Raw genomic sequence first — 24,225 nt, 5'->3', positions numbered from 1 at the left:
AATAAACCTGACCCTGTGTTTTGTAGGCCGTTGGAGATGGCTTGTGGAAGGAATATAGAAATTTGGGGATATGGCTAGAGAAGTCCTAGAATGCTAATGGGCTAATGAGCTTACTGGGCCATTCTGTGGGAGGATTTGAAGACTAAAATGCTGACAGAAATGTGAACAGTGGGAGGTGGGGCCTTGAGAGGCCACTGTGTAACGCTGTGAAGTAAGAGCTATGATGCAACAGAGATCCCACAGTACAGGAGATCGAGGACCATGGAAACATCGGCCCAGGAGTCAGCCCAGGACAGAGCCCATGTGTGCTTAAGGTGATAAAACTAAAGTTAGGGTGAATGAACCACAAAATCCACTGGAGCCAGAGGATGCCACCAAGAGCTCAGGATGCTGGATTTGGTCTTGCTTTGGTGTCTTAGTGTTTCTATTGCTGTGATGAACTCTGTGACATGGGTTCTGGAAACCAAACTCAAGTCTTCTAGAAGAGCAGCTAACCACTGAACATCACCCCAGCTTCGAAACTGATCTCTGATATCCTGTTCATCCCGTGTGGAATGGAATGTTTATTGTGTCAACATACATGGGAAGGGCTAACAGTGATGGGGTTGACCTAGACTCAGAAGAGACTTCAGACTGCTAAGATTTGGGGTACTCTCAGAAAACAGACTAGATGCATTTTGTATTACGAGGTGAACAAGGTCATTCCCCTTGGTCACTTCTCAGTTCCCCATATTGCCACACTCTCACAGGCTTCTATGTAGAGTGAAGTCTTCCCACCAGCCTGGTTCCAGAGCCGCATCAGTCCCAAATGAGCACACAGGAGGCTATATTAATTATGAAGCTGTTGGCCGTTTGCTTGGTTTCTTACTGGCTTTCTCTGACTTAAGTATTTACCCCATAATTGTTAATCTAAGTATTTCTCTTACCGGAGAAAGGATCCAGATCTCTTATTCCTATGGCAGCTACATCATGACTGATTCTGCCTCTCTTTCCCAGAATCCTCCTGGACTCCTAGTCCCACCTTGGCCAACAGTGCTTTATTGACATATACACAGGACTTCCCCATCACTGGTTAGAATGTGAAATGTCCACGACAAATTCTAGTATTTAAATACTTGGTCCCCAACTGGTGGCACTCTTTTGGAAGGCGGAAAACTTGTGTTGGGGAGAGGCTCACTGGGAGAAGGGAGTCATTGGGGAGGGGCCTTGAGGTCTGGTGACCCACATCTGCTTCCTTTCCCGTCTGTGTCACATTATGTGGCCATGTCATGATTCTCATTATTCCTGCCACCATGTCTTTCCACCACAGTGGACTGTGTCTCTTCTTAAACTGACCCTTCTACCCTTAAGTGGCTTTTGACAGACATTGTCACACAGGTGAGAAAAATAATACACCTTCCTATTTTCCAAAAACCAGCTAGAGTTCTTGCTGTGACCTCTCATATGCTCCACTGTACCCCAGTACCCTCGCACACGCTGTCCCTCTCCACAGAACTCCCTTCCCCATCTGTGTCTCTCTCGTTCCTTGTCACAGCCAGCCATCGTTTTCTCTTGTGGCTACCCAGTGTTCTTCCCTGGGGAGGCTGGGCCCATCCTCTGTATTCTTGCTGCCCTGCAGAAGGCAGCTCCAATAAAGGCGCCTGCCCAGGCAAAGCTCCACACAAGGTAAGCTCTCAGCTTCCTCCTTCCGTTTAAAGGGCATGCAGTCGGTACTGTTCCTCATGTCCTAGCAACTTTGTTGTGGTTGTTTGATGTTGCTGTGGGTTTTGAGACAAGATTTTGCTCTATGGTCCAGCCTGGCTTTGACTTTGTGGCAACCTTCTTACCCCAGGCTGTAGTAGCCTAATCCGCCACATATGGCATGACCAAGTACCTTTAAAAGCATCCTTAAAGCCTGACAGCAATGCTTACTCCTCCATCCAGTGTTCCTGGATCCACCTAGGTGGGAGCAAATACTTTCTGGTTCTTTCAAACGCCTCCTAGGAATTACCTCCCATTTCGGTTTAATGATGTGGACATCTATCTGCCTTTCCTCTCTAGCCTGGCTGTGAGCACTTTAAATTCTGTCCCAAGAGTAGATCTTTTTGGCTGTTTTGTTTGTTTGTTTGTTTGAGACAGGATCTCATGAGGTAGCCTTGGCTGGCTGGCTGGCCTTGAACTCACAGAAATCTGCTTACTTCTGCCTCCGAGGTATTGGGATTAAAGCCGTGTGCCACCATGCCTGACACACATGTCATTTTATTGCTAGTGTTATCCATCACATAAATGACACAGCAGAGAGTAAATTCTGAGCTTGAGACAGAATTAGCAGTCTCTGCCCTTTGAGATCTGAAACCCTGATCTAGAAGTTGACTGGAAAAGAATTAATCTCCTTTCCCGCCACACCATACCCCCTCCTTCCTTTCTCCCCTCCTTCCTATTCTCTTGTGTTTCTTCCCTCCTTCCTTTCTCCTTTCCCTCCTTTCTTCTTCCTCTTCTTTCTTCCCCCCTTTCCTTCCCTCCTTCTCCCCTTCCTAGTACAGTGTTGGCAAACAGACTGAACCCAGCACCTTGTACAGCTAAGCAAACGCTCTACCATAGCAGTTAGACCAGTTTGCAAATTCTTTTTTGCTTTTAAAGTAACCTCACCAAGATACTATCCCCATGCCATGAAATGCACTCAGTAGCTTTTAGTGTAGTTACAGAGTTGCGCAACTGTGATGACAATGTGACTCTGTCTGCCTCAAAGGTGCCTCCACCACTGTTCATCCTGTTTCCACTGCCACCTATATATTTGCATATTCTGGACATTTCTATTAATATGACCCAATGGCCTGGTTATTAGGCTGAATCATTTTGTAACTGACTGCTTTCACTTTGCATAGTGTTTTTACATTTCACCCATGCTGCAGCATCTCCAAGTCCTTCACCTCTTCTCATCCTGAATGCAGCCCATTGTATGGATACACCATATTTTCATTAGCCATCCATAAACAATTGGTTCCTGGTACTTTGTGACTATTGTAGATTATGCTGTTATGAACATTCGTGCACAAATTGTTGTGTGAATGTTTTCATTTCTCTTTTGAGTCTACCTCTGGGGTTAAAATGGCCACCACACAGGTTAACTGTCTCGGTTAGGGTTTCTATTGCTGTGATAAAACTCTATGACCTAAAGCCACTTGGGGAGGAAGGGGTTTGTTTCATTTTACAACTCTCAGCTCACACTCTGTCACAGAGAAGTCAGGGCAGGAATTCAAGGCAGGAGTCTGGAGGCAGGAACTGATGCAGAGGCTGTGGGAGAGAGCTGCTTGCTGGCTTGCTCCCCATGGCCTGCTCAGCCTGCTTTCTTAGACCACCCAGGACCACCAGACTGGGATAGCACCACCCTTTGACATGTTTCTCCCATATCAATCATCAAGAATTACACCACAGACTGTCGGTCAGATGAAGGCATTTTCTCAACTGAGGGTCCCTCTTCCCAGATGACCCTAGCTGGTGTCGGGTTGACAGAAACATTAGCCAGCAATGGAGATATTTTGAGGCTCTACCAAACTGTTTTCCAAAGCGTCATTGACATTTTACAACCCCTGCAGCACAGCATTCGGGCTGTGTGTTCTTTCCACCAATGCTTACACCCACCCGTGCGTTTGATTGTAGTCATCCTAGTAGCTATGAAGTAGCTTCTTGTTGTGTGGATTTGCATAGCCTTGATGGCTAAGGAGGATGAGCAGCCCACCTGGAACCACCAGCCCAGGGGTGGCACCCACCACATTGAAATGGGCTCTCCATGTCAACAGAATTCAATAGAACCCTCAAATTGTGTGTTTGTGTGTGTGTGTGTTTGTGTGTTATATGTTCCACAGTACACATGGAGAGGCTACAGGACAATCTGTGGGAGTCAGCTCTCTCTACCATTTGGGTCCCAGGGATCAAAGTCAGGTCATCTGTCCTAGCAGCAAGCCCTTTTACCCACTGAGGCATCTCATCTGCCTCTGTTTTTGGTCTTTTCTTTTGAAACTGGATCTTGGTATTGTTTAATTCAGGTTGGCCTCAAACTCAGTATGTGGCCCAGGCTGGTATTAAACTTGTGGCACTCCTCCTGCCTTAGCTTCCTGAATGCTGAGATTATGGACTTGTCATCCATCTTAAAGCTCAAATTCATTTTTTTAAAGACAAGGTCTCACTGCATAGCCTTGGCCATCTTAGAATACACTAATGTAGACCAGGTTAGCCTCAAACTCACAGAGATCTATCTGCTTCTGCCTCCTGAGTGCTAGAATTAAATGTGTGAGCTACCACACTCAGCATCTATGGAATCATTACTGCACAAATCTTGGTTGCTTGAGGACTGTGCTAAAGCAAGGATCAACTTTCAGGAAATGAAGCCTGTGTTTTGGAGGCCAAATGTCCTTCCTGACACTCAGTTCACTGATGATCTTGAGCTGGGTTTTGTAAACAATCAAGAGGACATCCTTAGCTATAAGCCCTACACTGCCAGAGAATGTCACTGGACGAGACCCTAATAGGGAAATAGTTTTCTTGGCTCAAAGCTCATCACTCCTCTGGCATTCGAGCCAGTGAGTTGATTTACCTTTTAAGGCTCATGCTTCCCAGGCACTATAGGGTTGTAAAAATAGCGTCAAGCCCTAAAGTTGGCAGAATACAAAATGATAGACTGAAAGTTGTTCTCATTGAGAATCTCAGTGGGCTAGGGGGATGGCTCAGTGGCTGAGATCACTTACTGAGGCCATGGTATGATACACAGACCTTGTAGAGGACCCAGGTTCAGTTCCCCACCCACGTGGCATCTTATAACCATCTGTAATTTTAGTTTCAGAGGCTCTGATACCCTTTCCTGACCTCAAACAGCATCAGGCATGCACGGCATTCACACATACACATATACATACACAAAACATTCATACACATAAAATAAAAGTAAATCTCAGCTGGAGAGATGGCTGAGCAGTTAGGGAGTTTGTCTCTTAGCACCAATGTCAGGAAACTCACAACCACCTGCGTGTGACTGCAGCCCCAGGGGCTACAATGCCTTTGGCTTCCACAGGCACCCCCACAAAGTGACATACATTCATACAGACACACACATGTGCATACATAACTAAAAGTAAAATAAGTTTTTTTTTAAAAAGTTCAGCTGGGCATGGAAGTGGGCACCTTTCACTCCAGCATCCAGGGAAGCAGAGGAAGGCGGATATCTGTGAGTTCAAGGTTAACCTGGTCTACAGAGGAGTTCCAGGACAGCTGGGACCCCACTCCTTCTTGCCCCCCCCCAAAAAAGAAAAAAAATCTCAGGGCTGATGAGATGACTCAGCAGACAGAGGCACTGCTGCCTGGTCCAACAGTCAGAGTTCAGCCTTTGAGATGCACGTGTTAGAGGAAGAGAATCTCTCTCTCTCTCTCTCTCTCTCTCTCTCTCTCTCTCTCTCTCTCTCTCTCTCTCTCTCACACACACACACACACACACACACACACACACTCACACACACACACACACACACACGAGCACACACAATAAATAAATAAATAAGTTAATTTTAAGAAATCTCAGTTGACAGCTAGGTGTCACAGATCTGTCATCCAGTACTTGGGCGGTAGAGACAGGAGGATCTAAAGTTCAAAGTCATCCTTGCATGGATACTTAATGAGCTCAAGGCCAATCCAAGCCACATAAAACTCTGTCTCAAAAAAGCATCATTAAATAAGATAACCTGAGTTGGTAAGCCTAGGTATGGAGGCTAACACCCAGCCTTAAGGATGGGTCATGAGTTTGAGTTTAGCCTAGGTAAGATGGTGAGTTCATATGGAGGGCAGAGGTTGACTATGGGTGATTCCCAAAACTGTACTCTGCCTTGTATATTGAGGCCGAGTCTCTTACTTGAACGCAGAACTCACAGATTCATCCAGACAACTTCCCCAAGATCCCCAGCCTCTGCCCCTGAATACAGGACTCACATTTACGTCAGTGCCTTGAAGCAAGCTGTCATCCTAGCTCCATGTTTTTTAAAACATATAGTACAGGCTGAGGCCTGCATGGTGTCTGTACATCAGGGCCTCAGCTCTGCTGTGTCTGGAACCCTAAAGCCAAACATATACACAATACATACATACATACATACATACATACATACATACATACATGCAAACATGATCAAAATAAGCTAGCCTGCCACGTATGAGAACCAAGGTCTCAAGCACTAGTCCCAGGACACCAACTTTGGTCATCTGGCTCCCAGCCACGCTCTCAACTGACCAGAGATCATGAGGGAGCTCAGTTTGTCCAGACCAAAGAACCACTCAATCTACTCATGGACCAACACAAATACAGTGGGCGTTGTCTTCAGTCGCTAAGTTCTGGGGTCAGTCAGCAAAAGTTCAAGTACAAGCTGACCTGTGACAGTCATTTCCCTTTTAATTCCTGGCATCATTTCCTAAAATGAAAGATCGAGATTGATTCTAGAAGTTTAAAAAACACCAGATGTCAATTTTTTTTCAAAATAACTTTTTCAAACTAAGGAAAGTAGTCTTTCTGTCTTTAGAGATATACAAAGGTTCAGGCAGGAAGGTAAAACGATTGACCATGAGCTAGTGAGTTTGTTTGGTTTTCTGGAACAGGGTCTTGCTGTGTAGTTCTGTCAGGGCTAGAGCTCACTGGGTAGCCCAGGCTAGCCTTCAGCTCCCAGCAACCCTCCTACCTGGGATTACAGGTGCATATCACCATGCCCAGCTGCAGTTATGAGATACTCTTGAAGCTGAGTAGCATGTGTGAGCTTATTATCCTAGTCTCTCTTAAAATCTCTTTCTTTTTAAAGATGTATTTTACTGGTGGGTCTGTGTCAGCATATGTCTTTTCTTTTCTATGTATTTGTATGGATGCTCCTTCTACTACAAACACCAAGCACAGAGGCGGGCTTTGGGTAGCCTCCCTTCACTGAATTTTTCCTTCTCAGGCAGGGTTTCTGTCTCTGTCTGTTTTTGTCTGTCTCTGTCTCTCTATCTCTGTCTGTCTCTGTCTCTGTCTGTCTGTCTCTGTGTCTGTCTGTCTCTGTCTCTGTCTGTCTGTCTCTGTCTGTCTGTCTCTGTGTCTGTCTCTCTCTGTCTCTGTCTCTGTCTCTGTCTCTCTCTCTCTCTACCTGTGGCTTGTGTTTCCTGGACTAGGCTGGAAGCCAGCAAGTCCCAGTAATAGTCTCTGCCTCCCTTGGATGTGGGACTCCAGGCATGGGTGTGTGGCACGCCCAGCTTGTTTTGTGGGTGCTGGGACTGGAACCCCAGTCCTAATGATGGTGCAGGAGGCACTCTTAACTGCTGAGCCATCTCTCCAGCCCTGTTCAAAATTTTTCTATAATATAGGCTAAAAATAAAAATCAAATGAACTGAGATTAGAAAAAAAACCAAGCCATCAAAATCCAAGATGTCTCAATAAAAGAATACAAGAATGGGAGGCCTTAGTCTGCAGGTTATGGTGGCTTATACAGTTACTCTACCATCTGAGAGGCTGAGGCAGGAGGACAGCCTGGGTTACAGCTAATTTTTACCTTTATGTGTATGAGTGTTTTGCCTGCATGTATGTCTCTGTACCACTTGCATGCCTGGTGCCTGTGGAAGTCAGAAGAGTATGTCAGATCCCCTGGAATTGGAGCTCCACGTGGGTGCTGGAAAACAAACCCAGGTCCTCTGGAAAAGCACCCAGTGCTCTTAAGCTCTGTGGGACCGCACTCAGGAGGCAGAGGCAGGCAGATCTCTGTGAGTTCAAGGCCAGCCTGGTCTACAGAGCGAGTTCCAGGACAGCCCCCAAGACAATACAGAGAAACCCTGTCTCGAAAAACCAAAAGAAAAAAAAAAAAAAAAAAAAAAGCTCTGTGCTGTTAAGAGAAGCTTTTTCTTTGAGAGAAGCCTTCCCGCCCGCCTGGTTCCAGATCCGCATCAGTCCCAAATAAACACACAGGAGGCTATATTAATTATGAAGCTGTTGGCCTTGCTTGTTTCTTACTGTCTAGCTCTGACTTAAGTAATTATCCCATAATTGTTAATCTAAGTATGTCTCTTACCGGAGAGGTTTCCGGGCTTCCTACCCCAATGGTGTTACATCTCGAACTCTCTGTGTTTCTTCTTCCCAGAGTTCTCTTGGACTCCTAGTCCCTCCTATCTTGGTTCCCTATAGGCTCAACAGTACTTTATTGACAAATGCACAGGACTTCCCCCAACACTGTGCAACCACTCCATCCCCAGAATAACCCACTTAAAAATTGTTTTAGCTTATTAATTTGTTTTTTACATTCTAATCCCAGTCCCCCCTCCCTACTCTCCTCCTGCTCTCCCCACTTCCCCCACCCCACCTCCCATCTGCTCCTCAGAGAGGGTAAGGCCTCCCCTAGGAAGTCTACTGAGTCTGTCCCATCACCTCAATGAAACAGGACCAAGGCACCCACCCCATCCCTGTGTCCAGGTATCCAGGCTGAACAAGGTGTCTCTCCATACAGAATCCACAAAGTCAGTTTGTGCATTCGAGTTAGATCCTGGACCCACTGCCAGTGGCCTCATACACTGCCCCAGCAGAATAACCCACTTTTGATGAACTCACTCTGATGTTGAAATAAGCCCACTAGTTAAATCCGAGGACCTTGCTTAGCACTGGGGGTTTCAAGCAGAGTGAACTAAAGCAGCCCAGACCTCCTCCTCGTCAGCAGTATTGGGCTTCAGTTTCATCGTTTGCACCTGACTTTTCTTCACACGACAGGGACAGGAAAACCAGTCTGTCAAAAGCTGGACGTGGGTAATCACAAAAAGAAGCCCCTTCCTGTAGTGCTGGCCAGCAGACCCCACCACGGGTCCGTCATCACTGAGGTGCACACCTTGCCCCAAATTACCAAGTATTGTGTTTTGTTTAGACAAGATCTCATGTAGCACAGGCTGGCCTTGAACTCAGTATGTAGCCGAGGATGACCTCCAGCTACTGGTCTTCAGGTCTCCACCTCCCAAGCGCTGGGATTATAGGCGTGCATAACCGCTCTGGGCTCAGGCCTTGCTGTGGATGGATCCCAGAGCTTCGTGCACGTAAGGCAATCCCTCTAGCAATCTAACCATATGCGGCCCTCATTACATTTTCTCTTTCTCTCTTCATTGTGAGGACAGAGTCTCTTCTGTGTAGCCTCGGATGGCCTGAAACTCATTGTGTAGGCCAGGCTGACCTTGAATTCACAGAAATCCATCTGCTTCTGCCTCCTGAGTGCTAGGATTAAAGGCGTGGGCCACCATGCCCAGCCCCACAGTACCAACTTTTAAGAGGACTTCATTGTTCTGTGTTCCTATCAGTACCTTTATGAAGAAAAGAAAGGTCCCCCTTAACGGAAGTGTGAATTCTAGACACAGCTTCCTTCTCTCAGCATTCTTGTGAGGGACACACAAGATGACATAGCTAGCTGAACAGCTAGTTTATATTGAAAACTTGGTGGAGCCTCTCCTCTTTTTCTTTGAATATTAAAAAAAAGCTCTTGTAAAACCTAGTTCATGGTGCCTCCCTTCTCCAGAGCACTGAGTTCAAAGCTTCCACTCCTTTCTGAGCAAAGACCACAGCATGGATTTAGGACACTGCCTGAGGTCCATCATTTTTGGAGGGCCTGCCCAGTTTCTCAAGTCACTTGCACAAACCTCTGGTTTAACATGTAAACCTTGGATTTCTTGTATTTCCACTGGACCAAAAGGCCCCCTTTTTCTTCCAACAACCTATACTGGACTCAGGTCACCGAGGTCATCTTATGCCAGCATGTCAGTTAACCCCGACTATGCCAAAGCACTTCTCAGACAGGAGTTTGGGGCTTAGCTGTTTCTTTTCCCAATAGTGAATTAATTCCCTTGTTTCAACACTAGAAGAAAAGTTTTAGTCTTTTGCTCTGTATGTGTGTGTATGTGTGTGTGTGTGTGTGTGAATGTGTGTAGGTTGCCATGCATGTGTGTGTTGTGGAGAGCTCAGAACTGTGTGTGTGTGAGAGGGGAGTTTATGCATGTGGGGAGAGGTGTGCCCATGAATGTGTGTATGGGAACCCAGGCGCGTGTGTGTGTGTGTGTGTGTGTGTGTGTGTGTGTGTGTGTGTGTGTGTGTGTGTGTGTGTGTGTACTTGCAGGCCATCACAGACATTGAGCATCTTCTTCCATCACTCTGTTTTGGGAGACAGGATCACTCACTAACGTAGAACTTGCTGTTCTGGTGAGGCGAGATGGCAGCGAGCACCCTGGATGCGCTTGTCTCCTCCTCCATGCTGGTGACAGATGTGCACCACTGCACTTGCTAGGTGCTGGAGATTCAGACCACGAGTGTGCCACAAGCACTTCACCCACCGAGCCTGCTCCCCACCTTTTCTTTCTCTTTCTTCCTTTTCCTTTTTTTTTTTAAGTTTTTTGTTTTGAGGGGAATTCCAATGTTCAAGCTAGTTTCAATTTCCAATGCTCTCTGACCTCGCAGGAAGCCTTTAAAAGCTTGTCTCTGAAACCATACATTTTCCAACAACACTTACATAAAGTCCACCTTTTGTATTGTAATTTTCTTTTTCAGGATCCAGAGTTAAATATGTGAAAGTGAGGCTCTAGAAAAGAATTTTCATTTGCCAGAGGCTGGAGCCAACTGGCTGAGGAGCCAGCACTTCTACTGGACATTTCCTCACAGCTGCTGGGGAAGCCATGCTCGGTTGAGGGAAGACAGCCATCCGTGGAGCTTTCAATAAATGCCACGTAGGAAGATTCGGGCCTGGGAGATGTTCATGGACAAAGCGCTTGCCATCCAAGTGTGAGGACTGGAGCTGGAATCCCCAGAGCCTGTGTGAATAAATACCAGGAGGGCATGGTGGCCCACCTGTAATTCCAACCCTGGGAGCAAGCCAGCTATCTTGGTGAGCTCTGAGTTCAGTTGAGAGACTCTGCCTCAATGAATAGGATGGAGAGCTATCCCTGCCATACCCAATGAATGAGATGGAGAGCTATCCCTGCCACACCCAGTGGTACCACTGGGCCTTACACATGCCTATAGGCAGTTGAACACCCAAGTCACAAGCGCATACAGATGCAAATGGAAGGCATGAACGGGGGTGGGGAGCCACAGCTGTAATACCAACATCAGCTTGGGCTACATAATGGGACTCTTTTTTTTTTTTTTTTTTTTTTTTTGGTTTTATGAGACAGGGTTTCTCTGTTTTGGAGGCTGTCCGTCCAGCCTGGCCTCGAACTCACAGAGATCCGCCTGCCTCTGCCTCCCGAGTGCTGGGATTAAAGGCGTGCGCCACCAACGCCTGGCTCATAATGAGACTCTTAAGAAAAGTCGTTTAGAAAGTTGACAACTTGGCTCTTTATGAAAAGGTAAGGAAGTGATTCTCAACCTGTGGGTCCCAACCCCCTGAGTCAACTGACCCTTTCACAGGGGTTGCCTAAAACCACCAGAAAACAGACATTTACATTGATTTATAACAATAGCAAAATTAGTTATGAAGTAGCAATGAAATAATTGTGTGGTTGCCCCCAACAACATGAGGAACTGTATCAAAGGGTCGCAGTATTAGGAAGGTTGAGAACCACTGGAGAGTGAATGATGGTCATTAGGCATACATTTTTGTTTGTTTGATTTTCAAGACAGGGTCCCACTATGTAGTCCTGGCTGTCCTTGAATTTGCTCTGTAAATCAGGCTGGCCTCAAACTCAAGAGATCTGCCTGCCTCTGCTGGGATTAAAGGCGTGCATCACCACTGCTAGGCAGGGCCATTAGGTACACTTGACAAGATTTCATGAGAATGGTACTTTTGTGTGGTGTGTTGTACTCTGTCTGTGTATGTTCTTGTATGGCTGTGTACATGGGTGCATGCAAGCCCATGTTTTGTTGTTGTTGATGTGTGTGTGTGTGTGTGTGTGTGTGTGTGTGTGTGTGTGTGTGTGTGTGTAAGCCAGTGGTTGACATTATGGTCTTTTTCACTCTCCAACTTTTTGTGACAGGGTTTTTCACCAATCCTGAAGCTTACAGATTCAGCCAGGCTGGCCAGCTGGCCAATGAACTTCAGGGATCTATCTCTACCCCTGACATTACAGGTGCCAACAGCCATGCCTAGCTTTTCACATGAATTTCGGGGGTCAAGTTAAAGTCCTCATGCTTATGAAGCAGGCACTTGCTGAGTCATCTCCCCAGCCAGGAATGCTTATTTCTTATCATCTACGATGGCCTCTGGGCTGGTCATCTGTTTTTACAATTAGATTTATGGGAATATACAACATAGAAAAAGGATACTTTGTGGTTCTAAACCCCATACTGCTGCCTACTAAGAAGGTATCAGACTAACCCCAATAGAACATCCCATAAAATCTCTGGCTGGCACTCCTCAAAACTGCCAGTATTGGAATGAACAAGAAAGGCTGGAGAACAAGGGACGTCCAACAGCTGAGAGGAGACATGACAAATGTCATTCAGGGTCCTGCATGACCTCCCGAAGACTTCAGGGGTAAGTGAGGAATCATGGGAGGCTTTCCTATATAATTGCCATGCTTTCTGTATTGACTCTTTGAGACAAGGTGTTGCTTTAGACCATACTGTAGCTAGCCTAACCAGGAACTCCAGTCAATCCTCCTGCCGTAGCCCTCCAAGAGCTGCAATTAGCAGTTGTAAGCCACAAGCTCAGCTCGTTATTGGTTCATTATTAGTGACAAATAATCCAAACAAATACCAAACGTTCACTGGGGAAGCAGTTACAGGGTGAAATGCTCGGAATCCTTACTACCTGCCCAACCACATTCCTCCACTCTATTCTAAATTAAGGTTTACCGGTGGGGGGATAAAAAGATGATGGTGATGTTGACTGTTTTTTTAAATATGCATTTGATTATAACACGCTTAAGAGTAATCCTGCTACAACTGGATGAGGCTGGGGCCCAGAAGCCTTCAGAGATCCTGCGTCACAACAGTGGAGACATGAGGGCTCCATGTAGCCACATCTTTAGTCGGCAACTGTTTCCACAGTGGCAGAGCTGCAGAGACGCCGGGTAGATCTCTGTGCCTTCAGCAGGCTGTGCAAACTTCTGCTTTCCAATGTGAAAATCACCCCCTGCTTCACACTCAAGTGTCAGAGTTAAAACAACACCATGCTATCAAATCGTTTATAAATGTTTATTAAATGTCAGTAATTTGTACAAAGCAAATATTAATAGTAAAGAGACAAACTTTGCAAAATATGTACAAAAGTAAGAAGCCTTAATGAATAGCAACTTGTTTTATAAAATGAAACCATTCCTTCCACTCTGAGACCTCCTGTAGAAATAATTTACTGCTACTTTGGAACCAAAACACTGGCCAAAAAAAATTTACAACAGTATCAGATAATGTGCTTAGTTCCTGGAAAGTTATAAAAAGATGTATGAAAAAAAATCTAAGCCACAAATACTTTCATACAGGGTAATATAAACCATGTCTCATTAGGGACAGTATCTGAGGGTTGCACTGAGTGCTTTGGATAAGGCTTCTTGTGCCCCATGAGCTTATGCCTAATGGAGAAAAGCCACCTAGAATATTTTGCGATTCTGCTTTCAAGTAGAGGTAAAGAGAAAGCACACAGTATACCGTCTGCTTCATTACCACACACCCCCAACAAGAGCACACTGCTCCTTCCTCCCTGTCACTCCTGGCACCATCAAACGGGCATGGGTAATATCAAAATCGCCACTCACTTTAGCAGGGTTGTGTCTGTGAATAAAATCAGAATTACAAACCAAGAAGGTAGTTTATTATGATCAGCGATTGTCACAGATTGAAAACGTATGCTTCCTGGATTTAGGCAGGCTTCAATCCATCTCAAATGTCATCACGATAACATAGCAAAGGTCACAAAACTCACTTTGCAGCCCACAGAACACTGTCCCCATCCTAGTGCCTTAAAAGGCAAGTGGGAGTCTCTGCACTTGGGAAGCTGAGCCAGTAGGATCTCAAATCTGAGATCAACCTTGGGTACACAGGGAGACCCTGTCTCAAAAGCACACAAATACACAAGCAAACAAATGTAAAACAATGCTCTGTGCCATCCCTGGCACTCAAAACTGGCTGCTTAGACCTGAAAGCTGTATGTAGGGATGGACAGGTCAATTCAGGTGGACGGAAGAATGTTAGTGGACAAACACTGTTTTGATCAATCTGGCGAACGCCTGCCAGGCAAGGCTAGCAGTATGTAGCTGATGGTATCTGAAAAGTTATCATCAGGGTTTAACACAGAATTCAATCTCTAGTGTAAACTGCCTAAGCCCTAACCTCGTACCATAAGAAAACGGGCATCATGTGCCCCAGGCTTTCTAGACTGAAAAGCCATCCCAACTTTAGAAAAAGAAAAGAAAGTAGAAAGTGCTTTCATTCAAGCAGCACAACACAAAGATCCCTTGGCTCATGGGCTTCAGTGTGCTGGAACCACAGGAAAGAGACATGCAACCAAAGGCCGGTTTCCAAATGGTTGAGGACCTGCAGATCTTTACTCTCCATCTCCCAAGTAAAATTAAAAGACATGAAAAGGTAACAGAGCCGCTTTCTCTAGGTTTATTTGGGAATTTGTTACAAATATTTAACTGGACTTTACAGGTAGGGTTCATACAGGAAATTCAGATTAACACTGACACTTTGTCTTCTCAAATGAGAAAAATAAAATCACTACAAATTGTAACTCAGAGCCACATTTCAAATGGTTTGTTTGGGGTTTTGCCTAAATGTATCATTAAATAATGAAAGCACCAATTTGAGGGATTTCCAAATAACTTGAGTTTCAGAATATAACCGCATAACTTAGACATTATTCTTCTTCATATGAGCGAGGCATAACCGGATGTGAGTATCAATGCTGAGAAATACATTCCGTCAGAACAGAAGACCGAGAACTTGGGCTAACCCCGGAAGGTGATTTACTTAGAGGGCATAAGCTTTTTGCTGCATCTAGTGACACTTCTTGTCACTTCTGGGACCAATGTGGTCTTACTTTCTCTTACTTGAAATCAACAGCTTCCACCAACTGAACAAGCATTCCCCTGTAGTGTGTGGGTTTGAAAACTTCACGGAGGACCCCGTAGGCGTGAAGTACCCACCAATGCCTGTTACAGGAAACATGCTCCTCTTTAGGACACCCGTCTTGTTTGGCTGCAATTGCCCTCTGGCTATAAAGTACCCTGTCCAGAGAGAAAAACTAAAATGGAGGCTTCAATTTAATACAGAGAGTATTTGGCAGGAAGAAACATTTCAGGCATTTCAGTACATTAAAAACATTTAAGTGGTAGAAACACACCTTGAATTAAGATCGTAAGAAACCATGGAACAAAGCCCTTTCCTCATTTAAAAAAAATTAAGGTGTAATTTGTGATGTTCTTTCATTTATAAGGCAACTCTGTAAAATATAAAAAATTTCAAAGTCAACCAAGACACTTGTGTGATCATTTGTTGGTATGTAGCAAGGGTGCAGATCTCAGAACAGAGAAATGTGGAGTCAGGCACCGGTAATTCCACTCACCCCACGACATGCAAAGCCCAGGGCCCCACAGAGCCTCAACTTCAGGTTACACTTTAGGGACTGGGGTGTCAGCACAGGGAGGGTCGAGCACTTTTTCAAGTCTATTGGCTAAATCTCACCTTCCTCTTCACACAACAATATTTCAGTATTTCAATTAGGATGTAGGTGTTAGATTCCTTTCAAATGTGGACCAGAGCTTTCTGGCTGAGCCTCACAGTTCTTTGCACTCTAAACAATCCTCTATCTATTGCCAGTGAGCAGTCCACTGCTTCAGCATGCTCGACTGCATTTGGGTAGAGATTCTGCATGCTTCACAAGGAAGTGCAGATGCCTGGGATGCTGTGTCTAGTTGGTGTTCCTGTCACTTCCTGGTGATAGTCACAATGGAGAAAGTCAGTGATTCTGCTCAATCAGAGCTCAAGTGTAACTGGATAAAACTGCTTTCTGGAGGGACTGACTTTTGCCTTCACTGCAGTTAGTTTTGGCCAATGCACAAAAATGTTTGCTAAATTAACACAGAATAAACCAAATGTTATTGTGCACATGTTCAAATGTTCATCAGCACTGGCGTTATGCTAACCCCATGAATTTAAATGACACATTCTTTTTGGCAAAAAGGACTAGATGTAGAACCATTTAGATATACATAAATTATGCTAACAACACCTGTACTGTGATATTGGACTACATGTCTTAAGCTCATGTATTACCAAGGCAAGAAAACACTGGAATTTATAAATAGAAAGACAGCAAAAGTTCAAAGTCAAGACAAGTCAGGTCTATCAAGAACACACCCCCTTTTAGCACACTAGAAGGCCCAGCTCTCACACCTGCCAGTAAGGAATAAGGACTGCCACCGTCTGTGAGCCACAAAGTTGACCAATCTCTCAGGGCCCCATTTCTTGCCTGAGAAGAGTCACACAGTAAAATGACAGGCACCACAGTACTCATGCATTCTCCAAGGAAAGCAGGGGTGTGCTCAGGCTCTGCAAACTCTCATAGGCCAGCTGGAGCATGACAAATGTTTTACACCACCAGTCACTATGGTACATCTAATCACAAAGCTACATTATGGGCATGGTTTAACTTAGCAGTGGTGAGTGTGAGTGAGTGAGTGAGTGAGTGTGTGTGTGTGTGTGTGTGTGAGAGAGAGAGAGAGAGAGAGAGAGAGAGAGAGAGAGAGAGAGAGAGAGAGAGAGAGAGAGAGAGAGAGAGAGGAGAGGCAAACCTCCATTGAGTATGGACCAAAAGAATTGCGTATCCTTAGCTGCATTCTTAAGTCATTCAAATGTACCCCAATAAAGCTGTCACCTCATAACAACAACACCAACACACACAAACTGTGTCGACAGGGACACGAAGCATGAATGGTCTACTCAAATAATACCTTCTTGATTATTTCACAGGAAAATACTGCCAGTGACAAAAGGACCCCTAAAATGCCACAGTTCAGAGTTGCTGAGATTGAGACAGGAGGGCAAAAGAAAGAAGACCCAGCGATGATTCCCTCCAGCGAGGCACAAAACCAACTGAGACAGGACCAGAGTCATACATGTGGCACTCGGGAACAGCTATGCTGACTCTTGTTACCAAGGGGCTTGCCCTTTCTAGCTGTTGCTATGGCCAGAATGTTTCTAACAGGGCACATCAAGTTACTGATACTCAAATATGGAAAAGGCAAAATGCACATCACTGGCTATTTCAGATCAACATAGTACATGTACCATTTGTGAACGCATCAGCATCAGGCTAAATCCATACTGTAAACTTAAACACTAAGACATTACCTTCAGAAACTAAAGAAATGGAGACGAAAACTACTGCAGTGTGTAAGCAATTACAAACACAGGAAGGCTAAGCCTCTGAAGATCTATTTCTTAGACTGAACTTTCTCTAACAGTCCTTCCAGAACAGGGGCTCACTCTAATTAGGCATGCCACTGCTGTGTAAGGCACTCTCTCTCTCGGGTCTCATCTTAGAGCTGAACATTCCTAATCTCGTCCCTACAAGTTGTTAAGGATACTGCCTATTCTTGGCACTGCAGGAGAATTCAGTTTGCAAGCAGAAGAATTCAAAGCCTGAAATACACCTAGTGTGAGGCTGGCCAGGAAGTTACAACTGGACTTGAATGGAAGCCATGGTGATACCGATCAAAGCCTGAATGCCAGCAGATATTGGCAATGTGTTAATTCAGCAGCTTTCAGCCACAAACTAAAGGCCACAGGAGGACTAAGATTTCCAAGAAGTTAGACACAGAACTGAGATCTTTCTAACTGCTGTTGTAAACTGCTATTTAAAAAAAAAAAAACCAAGAGAACAGAAGACAATGAAAACCACGACAAGGCATCAGGACAGCGAGTCTTGCCATCAATCACTGGAGCATGAGCTGCTTGAGGTTGTCGTGGAGGATGGTGTCCTTCACGTCTCGGAACACCAGGCGGATGTTCTCCGTGTTGATGGCGGTGGTGAAGTGGTGGTACAACGGCCTCTGCTGCTGGTCCCGGCGTCTGCCCCTGAAGCACTCCACCAGAAACTTTTGGACGTCTCTTAAGCAGTGTGGGTCCCCTTCAAATTCTACGAAATAGTCTTTGATGCTCACAACTTGCACTTTCTCTTCAAGCAAGTCTGTCTTGTTTAAGAAGAGGATTATAGAGACATTGCTAAAAACCCGGTTATTGACAATTGTCTCAAATATGTTCAGAGACTCTGTAAGGCGATTGGTCAGGCGATCCTCCATAAGCACCTGGTCAAATTCACTTGAGGACACCAGGAAAAGTATTGATGTCACACTGTCAAAGCATTCAAACCAACGTTTCCGTTCTGATCTCTGGCCACCTACATCAACCATTTTAAAAGGGACATTTTTAATTTCAAAGTCATACTCATGGATGCCTTTGGTGGGTCTCCTGGCAAGCAGAATATCTTGCTGTGATGGAATGTAATCCTGGAAGAGAAAAGGGTTTATACTTAGGAATTCACAAGTAGCAATAATGGATGTGCAAATTAAATGATTTTCAAAACAAGACAAGGTCTCACTAGTAGCCCAAGCTGGCCTCTAGCTTGAGATCCTTTGATCCTCCTGCCTCAGCCTCCCAGGAGCTAGAATTAGAGGTGTGGAGTTCCACAATTGGCATGTTTCTCACACATAAGTGGAACTCCCAGACGACTTCACCCGCCTGCACTGCCAACTAGTACCTACTCCTAGGTCAAGGCAGAATAATGCCACTGCCCATGCATCTCCATGCTGTTCCTAGCCCCTCTAAAAACAGGAGGATCTGTGAATAACACATGAGGTTCACTTCCCATGCCTGGCTCTGACCTACTCTCTGATCCATTACACGTGCTTCTTCATTATACACACCTCCACACTGTCATGCGTATGGAGAACACTTTACGTAGCACGAGTGATTAACAAGCACTCTTTAGACCACAGGCGAGTCTGTTTCCAGGCAACAGTTCAAGCAGCTCTTACTCACTGAAGAAGAATGTACTTTGAGCCTCAGAGCCTCTGCTGAGGACCAGCACATTCACACCTGGAAGGCATTCACACCTGGCATACTTGTCTTGGAAGAGCATCACTGCCAAGAATGTTAGCTCTTCCTGAACTCTTCAGGTGGTCACTGCTATAGTGACCCACTGCTACAGTGACTAGGCTGGCATTGTGATGATCCTCCTGCCTCTGCCTCCTTAGTGCTAGGATTATACATTTATGTGCATACAAGAGTGTGTGTGTGTGTGAGCACAGGCACGTGTGCATGCTCTCATGTGGAAGGCAGAGTCCTGTGATGCTGTCCTGGCTGACCTGGAATTGTTGACAATTCTCAGTGCTAAGACTGCAGATCCTGCCACCATGTCAGGCTTTCCAGATCCTGTGAGCACAGAAACAAGATCTTGAACAAAGGCAGCTGCTGGTTGCAGGAGAGAGCAACTACACCCCAGCGGCACACTTGCTTACACGCCCTGACGGTTCTTCTTTCTCAGGCTAGTACTTTTCCATAAGCCACATGGCTCTCTGGCAATACTGAAACGGGAGCAGTTTTAATGCCCATCTTCATGGTGAAAACATTTTAAAAGTCAAGACAGGATGGAAGTCTGACTTACAAGCTGTGGTGCATTTTACGCCTTTCCAAAGGCTCAACACATAGTAGGATTCTGTAGCTTTAATAGTAGAGAAGCAAATGGGATTCTGCGACTTGTCCTAGGGTCACAGAATGAGTGATCAATGCAGCTTTAGTCTCCTCTCCTTCACAACAGCTCTCCTTTGCTTCAGAACTCTTCTCAGCCCAGCAGTTTAAGCGCCTACTAAAAACAGCCAGGATTGGCTAGACTATGTATTTACAAGCTATTTAATGACTGCATACTTTGTGCCAGGCACTGTCACTAAGCAAGTCGTGGTCCTCACAGAAGAATAGGTAGGAGACAAAGTAACTATCAACTGTGATACACGCAGCAAAGAAGCAAGGGCTGATACAGACAGGAAGAGAGTAACAGCTGTAACAGCTGCGGAAGCCTGCTGGGCTAGCACTGAAGTTCAGGAGGAGTTCAAGGTCATCTTTGACTACAAAGTAAGTTCAAGTCTAGCCTGAGTTACATGAGACCTAGCCTAAAAATACTACCCAACAATCAACAAAACCCCAGCAACAATGAAAAGAGGGTGTATATGAATGATGTGTTTAGAGAAAAACCTAACCGAAAAACAGAAAAACAGATCAAATTAACTGTTTAGACTGTAAGAAAGCACTCTTTAAAAAAAAATCATTAGCCAGGCATGATAGAACATGCCTTTAATTTCAGTGGGAGGCAGGCACAGGCAGATCTCAGTGAGTTTGAGGCCAGCCTGGTCTACAATGCAGGTTCAAAGGCTAAGTAATAAGACCTGGTCTCAAGAAAACAAACAAACAACAACAAATCAGAGCTGGTCTAGGGTGTGAGGAGGACATAGGTTAGTTCCCAGCATCCACGTGGCAGATGGAACTCCAGTTCCAGGGGAACCAACATCTTTTTCTAGGCTCCTGGGGTACCAGGTAAGCACATGCACAGACAAGAGCTCATACACACAAAATAAAAATAACATGTTTAGGGCAGTCAGTAAAGTGTATGTATGCAGCCGAAGCCTGAGGTCCTGAGTCTGGATCCCCAGCACCCACAGCAAAAGGTGAGTGTCAGCAGAGCATCATCTCCATCCCAGAGCTGGAGAGGTGGGGACGGGGGGCCTGTCATCAGCCAGTCTAGACAAACGGTGAGCTCCAGGGTCAGGAAGATAGAGCCCGTCTCAAACAAGGTAACACACACCAACCCCAGGCACCTCCGCTAGCATGTGCCTCCCCACTAGCATATAACTCCGCTAGCATATAACTCCCCACTATTCACTGATGCGTTTCTCCAGTTTCTGTATTAGGTGGACAAAGTAAGCTATAAAGAACTCAAGTTCTGGGAGACACTTATATCTGGGGGAGAAAGTAGGTTTAAAAAAATACTCTTTTAAAGGCAAACAAATGCAATTAAAAACTTAAGTTTTGTTTTTTAAGACAGGCTGGCTTAAACTTACAAATCACCTGCCTCAGCTTTCTGAGTGATAGAATTATAGATGTGTGCCATCACACCCAGCAGGCAAATTCAACTAGAAAGATATAAGGAAAATGTGAAAATGAACCTGCTAAGAAAAAAGTTCAGTCCCGGTGTTATGTATGCAGTGTGCTACTGTCCCCCCGGCAGGCAGGCAGCAGGTCAGTTCTGGATTCCCATCAGCACACTAACCCTGAGCCTCAGAGTCCAGAGCACATCTAAGCCAGCAGAGATCTAAGAGGCAGCAGAGGCCACTGCACAGATTCCATGACTAACAGATTACTCTAGGGCAATGGCTCTAAGCACTGAAAACCTTAACTCCAACAACTCTTAGGTGTTCACCAGTAGAGAGAGCAGACAGTAGTGCTCTCCGCCTGCCAACGGGTACAGGGAAGCTATGAGCAGGCCTTAGCCCAACTGAGTTACAGGCTCTGGTAAACACAGGGTCCCCTTCTTACTCTCTCTTACCTCAGTTTCTTCAGCAGGCCTCAAGATAGAGCCCCATTTCCCTGGCTCCAATACTCAGGAGTCTGCTCTATTTCTGTTACAGAAACCCCAACAGCAGTGAAAAACAACAGATAATGGGCAATCTCATTTTCAAACACAAGTCTCTCTCATGTTGAAAAACCTTAAGAAATCTGTCAGTGTTTGTAGCTATTAACCCTCTTTAAAAGGATGAATTAGGCCACTGCCTAATGTTAAGTCAGGGGCTTAACATTTTCTCTAACTTTCCTAACAAGCTGCCCCAAAATAAAAACAATGCCATCCCAATTACTGCTTCCAAGTCTCAATGACCATTGTTTTGAAACTTACTGGTACTCCAAGTTTATCCAAGTTATCCAGGAAATACTTCACAGACTCACCCTGAAAACAAGAAGAAAACAAAGTTACAAGTTTATGCGGTATGGTGGGGCTGTACAAATACACTCTCCTTGTCACATTCAGGGAAGGTGAAGCAGGAGGATTCCAAAATGTAAGGATACATAAGGGAGAGAGACTCTTGTCTCTTAAAAAAAAAAAAAAAAAAAAGAGAGAGAGAGAAAGCAAACATGAAAGAAACTTGGACAAGCACTAGCTTTAAAGCACTTCTAATAGGCTGAAGGTACAACCGAGTCGTGGCATGCCCAAGGCCCTGGGCCAGTCCTCAGTGCTACAATAAATGACCACACAAACAGCCAATAAGAAGCCCACAATAGACTACCACATTTGGTATGGACGGCAGCATAGGTTTGCCTGATTGAAAGAAGACAAGTGCCTAGCATTACAAAAATTGTCACTGCGAAAGTTTTCAGGTCACTGTAGACATTGTGTTATGATACCAAATTTGGTAGGCCTGGTTTTCTGAAGGCTGGGCCCCTGTGGGCCTAGACACCCTAGCGAAGAGCCTCTCAGGTTCTGCCATGCTGAAGGCTCTGTATGTCCTGCACTCTGAATGGGTCTACACCTGGCCACAGGTTAGTAACACCTAACACTGGACACTTGGAACACAGCAGATCACTAGGTTTGGAAAGCTTTCCAACACTGTCATGTTTTATTCTACAGCATTTAAAACGCTATGCCAACAACTAAGCCAATATTATCACAAGTCTGTGGGAGGCTGTCGCACTCACAGTGGCAAACAGACTGGGTTTTCCTATATTCTAATACTCAGCTGAAAGCTCCAGCTTTGTACTACTACCAGCAACAAAAACCTAGGCCATTGTCCTTGAAACAGCGGGGCGGCCAAGTGTCTGAATGCCAGTCATTCCTTTAGGAAAAGCAGCTTGCCCTGAAAAGGGTGGCTGAAGCTGCTCGAAATAAGCCTAGTCATCCTTCAGTTTCTTGAGACCATCGGACAGTTTCTGTTTCAATACTATTCATCAGAAAGATGCTCAAAGGGAACCCGAACACAAGTAACCATTTCACTGTTCAATCTAGCAGTCTTCAGGGTAACTAGTCAGGACTTGGGGGCCGTGTGTCACATCCACACAGCACTTCTGGCCACAAAAACACAAACAACCAGTATGGACCTGAGGCTCATGTGCTGCTCTTCACCTGAGGTACAGAGGGTTGTGAGCTGCCTGGTGGGGTGCTGCCAACAGAACCTGGATCCTCTGGAAGAGCAGCCAGGGTTGAGCCAAATCTTCAGCCCCAAGTTTTCCCATGCAAACTGGGTAGCATCCATCCCCTTGGGCAACCTGTGTTGTTTGCAGGTTTAGAATCCCTTCCACCCATTGCCGGGCGTTGGTGGCGCACCCCTTTAATCCCAGCACTGGGAAGGCAGAGGCAGGTGGATCTCTGTGAGTTGGAGGCAGGAACTAAGCGCGCACACACACACACACACACACACACACACACACACACACACACACACACACACACGCACTGAACAGAAAAGTTTGTGTTGATGTGAGTGTATGTGTGCACGTGTGTACAGGTGCATATGCCTGTGATCCTAAACAGAAGTCAGAAGAGGGTGCTCCTCTATCACTCTGTCTAGTCCTTTTTGAGGTAGGCTCTCTCCCTAAACCGAGGCTGGCTTTTCTAAACTAGAAGCCAGCAAGGCCCAGAGACCCCCACCTCTGTCTCAATCAGCAATGGCACCTTGTTGCGTGGATGCTGGGATACAAACTGGTCCCAGCGACCGTGCAGTGAGCACGCTTAACTGCTGAGCCATCTCTCCAGCCCTGAGAACTATCTTTTTTTTTTTTTTTTAATTTTCCCATTTTTTAAGGCAGGATTTCTCTGTATAGTCCTGACTGTCCTGGAATTCACTCTGTAGACCAGGGATCTACCTGTCTCTGCCTCCTGAGTGCTGGGATTAAAGGTGTATGCCACCATGTCCAGTGGCACAGATAGTATTTCTAGGTACTAGCTTTTTAACAAAGTTTTCATTTTCCTTCGCTCCATCCTCCCTCTTGGTGAGGCAGGGTTTCTCTATGTAACAGTCCTGGAACTGGCTTTGTAGAGCAGGCTGGCCTCAAACTCACTGAGGTCCACCTGCCTCTGCCTTCCAAGTGCTGGATGCTGGATTAAAGGTGTCGGTCACCATTACCCGGCAGGGTTTCACTTTTTAAGGAATAGTTCTAATATCTCCATCTCCCTTACCGCTTCCCTCTTCTCCTCTCCTGCCCCTCCAGGGCTTCACTGAGTAACCAGGGCTAGCTTTGAACTCAAC

General features: G+C 45.5%; 1 protein-coding gene across 1 annotated transcript in view; it reads right to left on the bottom strand.

The window, feature by feature from the left end:
• Window positions 1–13,121: 13,121 nt before the first annotated feature.
• Gna13 (G protein subunit alpha 13) overlaps window positions 13,122–24,225 on the bottom strand; it is a 40,294-nt gene continuing 29,190 nt past the window's right edge. The window contains exons 3-4 of the mRNA XM_005069981.4: window positions 21,882–21,932; window positions 13,122–18,447 (exon numbers count right to left, since the gene is read on the bottom strand). Of these exons, the coding sequence (XP_005070038.1) occupies window positions 17,875–18,447; window positions 21,882–21,932 (624 nt within the window). The 3' untranslated portion in view covers window positions 13,122–17,874. The remainder of the gene's footprint in view (window positions 18,448–21,881; window positions 21,933–24,225) is intronic.

This window comes from Mesocricetus auratus, unplaced genomic scaffold (assembly GCF_017639785.1).
Source record: "Mesocricetus auratus isolate SY011 unplaced genomic scaffold, BCM_Maur_2.0 Super-Scaffold_100007, whole genome shotgun sequence".
NCBI classification, from domain to species: Eukaryota; Metazoa; Chordata; class Mammalia; order Rodentia; family Cricetidae; genus Mesocricetus; species Mesocricetus auratus.
The sequence above is the reverse complement of the archived record's forward strand: the minus strand, read 5'-3'. Positions and strand labels throughout refer to the sequence as shown.